The sequence below is a fragment of the Prionailurus viverrinus genome, chromosome B3, assembly GCF_022837055.1.
Source record: "Prionailurus viverrinus isolate Anna chromosome B3, UM_Priviv_1.0, whole genome shotgun sequence".
Lineage (NCBI taxonomy): Eukaryota > Metazoa > Chordata > Mammalia > Carnivora > Felidae > Prionailurus > Prionailurus viverrinus.
This window is the reverse complement of record NC_062566.1, coordinates 142506301-142515688: the sequence shown is the minus strand read 5'-3', so window position 1 is coordinate 142515688 and position 9388 is coordinate 142506301. Positions and strand designations below refer to the sequence as shown.

General features: G+C 68.6%; 1 protein-coding gene across 5 annotated transcripts; it reads right to left on the bottom strand.

Moving 5' to 3' along the window:
* Nucleotides 1-3943: 3943 nt before the first annotated feature.
* Nucleotides 3944-8985, bottom strand: TMEM121 (transmembrane protein 121). Of its 5 annotated transcripts, none has more exons than XM_047863211.1 (2): nt 8883-8985; nt 3944-5409 (listed from the first exon to the last, which is right to left on the bottom strand). In XM_047863211.1, the coding sequence occupies exon 2, from the start codon at nt 5237-5239 to the stop codon at nt 4283-4285; it is 957 nt and encodes a 318-aa protein (XP_047719167.1). In that variant the 5' UTR covers nt 5240-5409; nt 8883-8985; the 3' UTR covers nt 3944-4282. The 5 variants fall into 5 exon arrangements, with proteins under 5 accessions (XP_047719167.1, XP_047719163.1, XP_047719162.1 ...); XM_047863207.1 differs by lacking the exon at nt 8883-8985 and adding an exon at nt 7301-7384; XM_047863206.1 differs by lacking the exon at nt 8883-8985 and adding an exon at nt 7305-7384.
* Nucleotides 8986-9388: the final 403 nt, after the last annotated feature.

Genomic DNA, 9388 nt, shown 5'->3' with positions numbered 1-9388 from the left:
AGGGGCCCCAGGCCTTCTCTCCCTGCACTTGGATGCTGTGGACCTTTGGGACCACGCAGGGAGACATCGCCAACGCTCCAAGATGGCAGACACAGAAGGACGGAGCCTCGTCCTACATGACGTAGCCAACCTGGCAGGGCTTGCCTCAGACCCGTGCACGGTGACAAACGTCCTCGAGGCCCACCTAGGAACAAGCTAACACTGAGCTCTTTGGAGGAGGTGACCAGGCTGGGGCCTTCTTAGAACAGGGCTTCAGGCACCTGATTTCCCGGGTGACGGCACAGCTAGGGCTGGAGCACCGCCCCAGCTGGGGACCTCACAGGTGTCCAGACCCGCGGCACACGGTAGGCGTGGGTCAGCACCTCACATCCTGGCGGGGCCAGCTTCCCAGGCATCTGGAAACGGGGGTCTCTCTGGCCAGGACGGCCCAGGTTGGAAGAAGGGCACTCCCGACTCTGGGGTTTGACACAAGTCACCGTCCAGCTGTTATCGTATCAGGGTTTACTCCTACGACCCCCAACTGAATTTCCTGCCGGCAGAATATGGAGGAGGACGCGGCATCTGACCTGGCCTGGGAGGAAGGGGTGCAGGAGGGGCCTGGCTCCCGGAGACACCCCTTCTATGGACCTGGCTGCAGGGGTCCTCCACGGCCCCGCCCCCTCCCCTCCCCTCCCCCTCCAGCTGCCCTCCCCCCGAGACCCGGGCCCTCTTCACTCTCTTCCCGCCATGTCCAGCCCAGCCACCGGGCACAGTCTGTGGATGCTGATGTCGTCAAGTCCCCGGTGGCCTCCCAGGTGGCCCATGGGCATCTCAGTCCACCCCGTGCCCCCCAGCCCTGTGGGCTGCCCCTGCCCTGCTGGCCTAGTGCCCACCACGCTGGCCCCAGGCCACTCTACCAACTGTGAGGAAGGCCTCCCTGCTCCGCCCAGGCCCAAGCCCTCCCTGCTCCTCCCCCAGAGCCTGGCGGCCCCACAAGTCCGCCCCCCCCCCGACACACACACAGGGACGGCGTGTGCCTGGGCTCAGCATCGGGGCCCACATGGAGCCACAGCAGACGCTGCATCGGGACCTGCGAGCTCTGCGGGAGCAGAGGACAAGGGGCCAGTGGCTGCCTCCTCTGCATCCGGCCATCACAGGCCACCTCAGGAACCAGAGAAAAGGCAGGCTGGAATGTCGCTGGGTCTGCATCTTGTCGCCAAGGAAGACTCCAGAGGACGGACACCCCAGGCCACGAGCCCACCTGACGCCCCAGCTCCCAGGCCGGCTGCAGCCGAGGCCGAGCAGTCAGGAAAGCAGTGGGTGCCAGCCACAGCCCTCACCACAGGTCCCACATCTGTCCAGATGCCCTCACAGACATAGGAAGGGCACGTGGGCCATTAAACCAAGTCAGGACAGTGTGGGGCCAGTGTCCTCGGCACTAAATGGTCTGGGGAGGCCAACTGAGGCCGAGGTGGTGCTGCGTGGACTGCTTCCCACCTCTGACACCGGATGTAGGGGCCTCACAGCAAAGCCGACCCCACAGAATGATCCCCATCACTGTCCCCCCCCACCCGAGGGCCAGCAGGGGTTCCTCTGAGAACAGGCTCCAAGGATAAGAGGTGACGCAGGTGGGAACCCAGTGCAGGTGGTGGAGAGAGGCCAGGGAACCTGGAGCCTGTCAGAACCCCTCTCCTGCACAGCCCTCACGCCGTCCCTACCTGGTTCCACAGGAGGCACCGAGGACACACCCAGAGACCCCAGTGGGGACGGGATGGGCCAACACTGGCTGGGATGGGGGGAGCACCTAGCCCTCAGCCTCACCTGCCGCCCCACCCCAGACCACACCCCCCCCAAGACTGCACGCACACCCCGCCCCACCTGCGGGCTGTACCCCTTGCAGCCCCTCGAGCCCTCCACACCCGGCCCGTGACCTTTCTGGGACAGCTCCCCCTGCAGCGCCCCCCCCCCTCCTCCCTGCTCGACTCCAACACGGGAGGAGAGAGCCTCCCCCCTGCTCCACACCTGGGCTCCCCGGGCTCAGAGAGAGGTTGCCAAGGTTGTGCAGGGGGAGGGGGTGTGGAAGTGGCCATTCTGGGAGCCGAGGGCAGGGCTGTAGTCAGGGTGTGATGGCATCTGGGGACACTGGTCCCCAAGGCCAGCTGACTGGGAAGCATTCAACTCCAAAAGCCAGACCCCAGGCAACCGCAGGCTGGGGGAGAGGAGAGATGGGGAGGGGCCCAGTGGCCGGCCAGCCCCACCTGAACTGCGGTTGGCAGGAAGGGGACACAGAGAGGTCCCTGCTCTGCACCGCCAGCTCAGGGCCCTTCTGGGAGCTGTTGGTTACAGACAGGGACAGTGGACCTTGTCATCAGGCAGCACAGGTGAAACGCACTGAGCATGAGTCTGGCCCGCCACATGGCTCCACGATGAGGACTGGCCGGCCAGACGTGCCCCCTAACACAGCCCCTGTAGCCACAGCCAGGCGTCCTCCAACAGCCGCGTCAGCAGCCCCGTGTGGCCCAAAGCAAAGGGTTCCCTCCCCTCCTTGGCCCGGGGGTGCCCAGGGCCACATCACAAGCGCATGGCACCGGGCAGAGGCCAGGTGAGAGGCCACCTGAGGATGGTGTCGTGTGCTCTCAAGTGACAGGTCGGGCAGCCTCAAGCGCCCTCTCCGCCCCACCAGGGCGCCATGCTGCTTGGGCCCGGCTGCTGGGGGCTCCATGGGTGTCTGTCCCCACCGGGCCCAGGGGAGGTGGGGCCAGGCTCCATGCTCCTGGCCTCAGGCTCCAGTGTCTACCTGATCCCACATCCTGCCCCTCCACCCCACCTCCCGCCTTCACCCCTCCACCCCCCTCCACCCCTCCACTACCCCTCCACCCCACCTCACCTCCGACCTCCACCCCACCCTCCACCTCCACCCCACCCTCCACCTCCACCCCTCCACTCCAACTCCCACCTTCACTCCTCCACCCCTCCCTACCCCTCCACCCCTCCACTACCCCTCCACCCCACCTCACCTCCACCTCCACCCCTCCACTACCCCTCCACCCCCCCTCCACCCCTCCACTACCCCTCCACCACCCCTCCACTACCCCTCCACCCCCCCTCCACCCCTCCACTACCCCTCCACCACCCCTCCACCCCTCCACTACCCCTCCACGCCTCCCCTAACCCTCCATCCCTCCACTACCCCTCCACTCCTCCACTACTCCTCCACCCCACCTCACCTCCAACCTCCACCCCTCCATTCCACCTTCACCCCTCCAACCCCCCTCCACCCCTCCAACCCCCCTCCACCCCTCCACTACCCCTCCACTACTCCTCCACCCCACCTCACCTCCAACCTCCATCCCACCCTCCACCTCCACCCCTCCATCCCACCTTCACCCCTCCACTCCACCCTCCACCCCACTCTCACCCTCCACCCCACCTCCTACCTCCACTCCACCTTCACCCCTCCACCCCTCCACCCCACCTTCCACCTCCACCCCTCCATCCCACCTCCCACCTTCACCCCTCCACCCCACCTCCACCCCTCCACCTTACCTCCACCACTCCTCCACCCCACCTCACCTCCGACCTCCACCCCACCCTCCACCTCCACCCCTCCATCCCACCTTCACCCCTCCACCCCACCTTTCACCCCACCTCCCACTCCCGCACTGAGGAGAGAACCAGAGGCTTGGGGGCATTGCAGGGCCTCAGGTATGCAGAGACCTGGGTGAGGTACTCCAGGAAGCACAGAGTTGCAGGTGGGGACAGTGAAGCTGGAGCGGAGAGTGCCTCTGTGACAGCTGGAGCTCCTGAGAGTCCACCTCCGGAGGGGGCTCCTCGGAAGGGGGCTGGCCCAGACCCCTCACCTCCCGCTCACACTCACATCCCTCCTCCCACCACGCCCCGCTGTCAGACACTGGACTCAGGAAACAGGGCCGGGCGGCTTTGGATACAAAACTGTAAACACGAGTCTTTAAAATGACAGAGGCCTCCGTGGCCCCAAACTCTGAGCCAGAGGCCCCCACCAAGGGACCCCAAGGGACCGCACCTCCGCCCACTCTGTCCTCCCTTCCCAGCCGCCCCCCGCCCCCCACCGGCCGGCGCACTGGGCGCTGGGGGCAGGCTGGGCGCGCTGGGGGCCGGCTGGGGCGCTGGGCTGCGAGTCCGTGGTCCGAGGGGATTCCTGAGATGAAGAAGCGGCCCGCGGCGCCCTCACCCCCCCACCCCCGCCCCGGCCGGGGCACTCGCCAAACCCGGCCCTGGGGGGAGCCCGCCCCCACCCCATCCCATGCAAGCCGCGCGGGCCCCGTCACGTGCCCAGGGCGTCGCGCGTGGGCGAGGGCCCGTGGGGGCGGCCGGGCGGGCCGTGCAGCGGCGGGGGCGGCGGCACCGAGTTGCGCTGCGGCGGCGGCGGCTGCAGCTCCAGCGCGAGCGCGGGCGGCGGGAAGTCCCGCACCTGGCGGCGGTACTCGAGGAAGGTGCAGGCCTTGGTGGCCAGCGCCACCACGTTCTTGCCCACGAAGATGGCCGAGACGCGACTGTCGCGGAAGAGCGCCATGTTGGCGGCACGCGCCAGCACGGCCACCACGTTGACGGTGGCGAGGCTGAGCACGGGGTAGAGCATCATCTTCTGCGGCGCGATGTGCTCGCCCTGCATGCTGACCTCGCTGAGCGCCACGCACGGCAGCACCAGCAGCAGCATGTAGCAGTAGAAGAAGGTGAGGCCCTCGGCCCACAGCGGCAGCCCGGTGCGCGGCGGCTCCCACAGATTGGCCTGCATGTCCAGCAGGTCCAGCAGGTCCAGCGCCACCCAGAAGAGGCGGCCGCGCAGGTCCTCGCGCTTGCGGAAGGTGCGCACGTACTCCATGCGGTCGAGCGCCACCAGCAGCAGGAACAGGCCGGGCACGCACACCGACAGCAGCAGCGTCAGTGCCTTGCGCGCCACCGGGTCGGCCGCGCCCCGCCGCGCCGCCTTGTAGTTCTGGAAGATGAAGTAGAGCTTGATCTCCAGCACGAAGATGTACAGGAACCAGAGGATCATGGCGTAGCCGCGCTTGGCCGTGCGCACCTCGGCGCCCACCCACACGGCCACGTAGCGCAGCACCAGCAGGAAGCACACGTCGCCCACCAGCACGATGATGCACACGCCGATCTTGCGCGGGCCCTGGTTCTGCTCCACCAGGTACGCGTCCATGACCGCCATGCTGCCCATGATCACCAGCGTGGTCAGGCACACGTGGCGCCGGTCCGGGGGCGGCAGCACCATGGTCGGCCGCCGGGGCCCCGGCCTGGGCGCGCGTGGCCCCCACGCGAGGCGGGACGAGGCCCTGCGGCGGCGGAGGCGGCGGCGGCGGCGCTCAGCCCGCGGGCATGGCGCGACGGGACCCGTCCAGCCGCTCTGAGGGCGCCACCGCTGCCGGCCGGCGAGCTCGGAACCTGGGGAAGACCAGAGGGGACGGTAAGGGCGCAGCCCGGGGGACAGCCTCCGCCCTCCCCTCCCCTCCCCCCCGCCCCCGCGACGCGCTTCCCGCGCGGGGCGCTGTCCCCACGCGGGGGCGCCGGGGGGCTTCTGTCGCACGCACGCGCCGGTGCGCTCGCGGGGACCCGGAGCCGGGAGCGGGGCCTCCAGGGGGCGCTGCAGCTCTGCTTGAGACCCGAGACCGGGTTCCCGCGGCCGCCGGGAAGGAAATGGAACGGAAGTGGTTTCTCCCGGCCGCGCGCATCCCCGGGCCCCGGCGGTTTGCCCCTGCTGGGCCCACGCCGTCGACCCTCCGGCGTCCTCTCGCCCCCGGGCGCCTTGCTGGGCGGGAAGCGGGCCTGTGGCCTCAGCTCTGTGCGCTCCCGGAGTCCCCGAGGCCCGCGGAGGCCCAGGCCCCTTCCCTGGGCGCTGCGCCGGCGCTCCGGGCGTGTTTTCTGGTCCAGGACTGAGGGTCATCCAAGTGCTGAGGATCCCCTCCCACAGGCCTCGCCACCCCTACCTCGGCGGACTCGGTGCCCCCACACACCCGTCCACAGGCCGTGGACCATTCCCTGCCCCGTCTCACCAGGGCTCCCATTGCCTACGGAGGCTCGTGCCAGTGGCCGCCTGTCCCGCCACGTACGCTGCCCTGCTCCCCGCGAAAGGGTGGCCCTCTGCCACTCCCCCCCCACCCCCGCACCTTTGGGGCCATCTCAGGAAGCCCGCCCTGCGCTCTCGCCCACCGGGACCTTCTTTGTGCTCTGCAGACCCCTATACTTCTCACACCCTTGGCATTGTCGTGACTGTGCTGGTCAGAGTCCCACACCAGACTGGGTCCCCACACCTGGGCCCGCACCCGTCACCCACTGAAAGTCACTTTGCAGACTTACTTCCACTCACTTCCAGCGAGGCCCCCTCAGCCCGCCTCTCCCATCTGCAGCACCCCTGGCCCTGGGCTCTGTTTACTGCCCTGTCTAGACAAGGACATAAAATTTAATGTCCCCCGTGCCTGTGAAGCCTGCCCCTAGTGACACCACCGCCCTCAAGACTGAGGAAGGAGGCCCTCCTCCAAATCCACACCCCCACTCCTGACCTCAACACGGCTGCTGCCCCACCCAGGGGTCCCTGCAGCCACACACAGGACCCCCCACACTGTGAGCTCAGACACCTCGAGCGCAGGGGTCCTTGGGGGGGGGGGGGGGTCATAGCACCACGTCCCTACCAAAACAGTGTCTGGAGCCCCTGCTCCCCACCCACACCACACCCTCACCCCATTTTCAGCCACCAGGTGGGCACGCGTGACCCAAGGGGCCTCCTCCCACCCTGCCTCCTCTGGCTCCAACAGCGGCCTGGGAATGGCCTTCCTCCCAGCCCTTGGCCAGGCCAAATAGCCAGAGAGCCGCTGCACCGCTCACCCCTCCCCATCTACTGCTTGGCCTTCTCGTTCCCTCTCTCAGCCACTCATCAAACCCGGGTTGACGATGCCAGGACAGACCCCATCCCCACGAGAGCTCGCAGGGGCATCCCCCGCCCCCGCCCCAGAAAGCCGGAGCCAGGGCCTGACCACCGCTCCCGCACACACCCTGCCCGGCCTCTCCCTGGGGAGCTGGCCCCAGGCCCTCCTGCCCTGGCTTGTCCTGGGCCTGCCCGCCCCCTCCCCGAGCCGCCCCTTCGGTGCCCACCGATGGGGGCGGACAGGAAGGGGCCGCCAGCGCCGACCGGACCCAGGCTGCCCCAGACAGGCTGCGTCTCCGCCCTTCTGCCCAAGCCGGGCCCGGCCCTGCAGCGCCGCTGCGCATCCCAGCCCCTGCGCCCGACCCCCCGCTCGCCCCGCTCGCATCCCCCCCCCCCCCCCGGCCCCGCGCCTACCCACCGCCGGCCCGCCGAGCCTCCGCGCCGGGCCGAGGCCGCGCTCCCTGCGCCGTGCTCGCTCCCCTCGCGGCTCTCGGCGCGGCCCCCGCCGAGGCCCCGCCCCCGCCCGAGGCCCCGCCCCGCGCGGTGGGGGTCCCGGCGCCCCGCCCCCCCGCAGCACCGGTTGCCACGGCGACAGCCCGGCGCCGCAGGGGTGCCGGCGACCGCTGGCCCCGGGGAGCTGGACACCGCCGGACCCGCGCGCCATCCCCGGGAAGCCCCTGCACCCTGCTTCACCCCACAGCCGGGTCTTCAGTCCCGCTCACGCCCTGAAATCCCGCTGCGGCCCCACCCAGGCCGCCCACCAGGGTGACCCCACTCGCCCTCAACAGGCAGCCCGAGGACCCCGTTCCTTGCCGCGGAGCTGGTCTGGACGCGGGGCCGGGCTGACCACCGGCCCTGTGCAAGCGGCCTGTGGGGACAGTGCGGTGGGTGTCGGTGCCGCGTCCCAAAGAGCCCCGGGTCCCGGATATCTCCAGCCTTCCTGGCCTCCTTCGGAGGGTGGGAGACAAGAGCAGCCAGTGGCCTTCGTCTTCAGCCGTCCAGGCGCTCGCTCGGGTTTGGAGGCTCAGGCTTCCTTCCTCCAACCCCGGTCACCACGGTGTCCTCACGGAGCCTCCACACGCACACCCCAGCCCCTCCGCCTTAGGGTGGAGGAGGGGAGCCCACCTAATGCCTGCTCTCCCACGTCCCACGTCCCTCCGACAGAGGAGGAGAGAAGCGTCAGAGAGGTGCAGGGGCACCGGGCATCCCCCTGATGCAAAGGGGTGAGGCACGACTCACACCAGGTCTGCTTACACTGAGGCCCTGAGCTGTGCTTGGGTCCACACGGGTGATGCGGTCTGCGCAGGAGACTACGGGACTGCCACCCTCCCTCGGCACCGGGGGGCGGGGAAGTCTCTGGCCCAAGGGAAGCCAGGACCCCCTGCTGCCCAGGCCACCAACCCACAAGAAGCACAGATGAGGTGCTGTGAGAACTTACTGCAGTGAACCCCTCCGGGTGGCTGCTTGGGAGATACCAGCCCCCACATCTGCTTTCACTGGCAGGAACCTGTGTGGTCAGGACCCTGAAGCTGTCTTTGTACCCAGGGAGGGGCCCCAGACCCCTCGGGGTGGATCCTCTCCCCCAGAAGCCTCCAGAAGCCCCCTGCCTCAAGGCACAAAAGGCAATACGAAGGGAGGTGGGGAGAAGGCCCAGGGCACACGACCCCCACCGCCTCCGCCCCAGGGAGCACCAGCTGCACCCTGGCAGCCCCAGGAGGCAGAGGAGGGACGGGCTGTGTAGGAAGAGACCAGAAGCACCTCCCTGTGGCCTCCACTGTCGGGAAGGAGCTGCCCCCTCAGCCCCTGCAGCCTCTCCCCTCTGCCCTGCCCACCTCACCCTCACCCTGCCCACCTCGCCCACCTCACCCCTCTGCCCTGCCCACCTCACCCAAGTGCTCTAAAAGCCCAGTCCTTAGCCTCAAACCTGCAAATCTGCTCCGGGGCTCTGCACACCTCCTGCCCCACCCCCAGCGCGCCCTGGCGACTCTGCGCTGACCTCACAGCGCTCCCCCTCCTGGCTCTCCCCTTTGTGTTAACATCGCCTGGGCGTGGAGGCGTGGCCCTCGAGGGTGGGCCCAGAGCGGGTGAGGACGGTTAGGACCAGGACGCCAGGGTGGCACCTCGGCCTCTGGCGGCCGCCAGCAACCCCTCCCCTTCCTTGGCTTGTGGACACACCACTCCCATCCGCCTCGGACATCACGCGGCCTTTCCCTGTACATCTGTCTTCTTCTCGTGAAAACATGTGATGTTGGAAAGGCCCACCCAGTGACCTCATCCTAACTTGATGGCATCTGCAAAGTTCTCGTTTCCAAATGAGGTTGCATTTGGACGTTCCAGGGGTCAGGACTTAAACATATCTTTGGGGAGACATAGTTTCACCCGTGATGGACCTTCCCAACTTGCCAGTCTGACTGTGACCCCCTCACAAGGCGTCCCCATGGCCTTGACAAGAGGACCAAGCTCCCGGGCCTGGCTGTAGAGCTGCCCCCAGCCTGGCCCTGC

Bases quoted from the DNA above. Each gene is read 5' to 3' on its own strand.
- TMEM121 (XM_047863211.1), bottom strand. From the start codon at position 5,239: ATGGTGCTGCCGCCCCCGGACCGGCGCCACGTGTGCCTGACCACGCTG.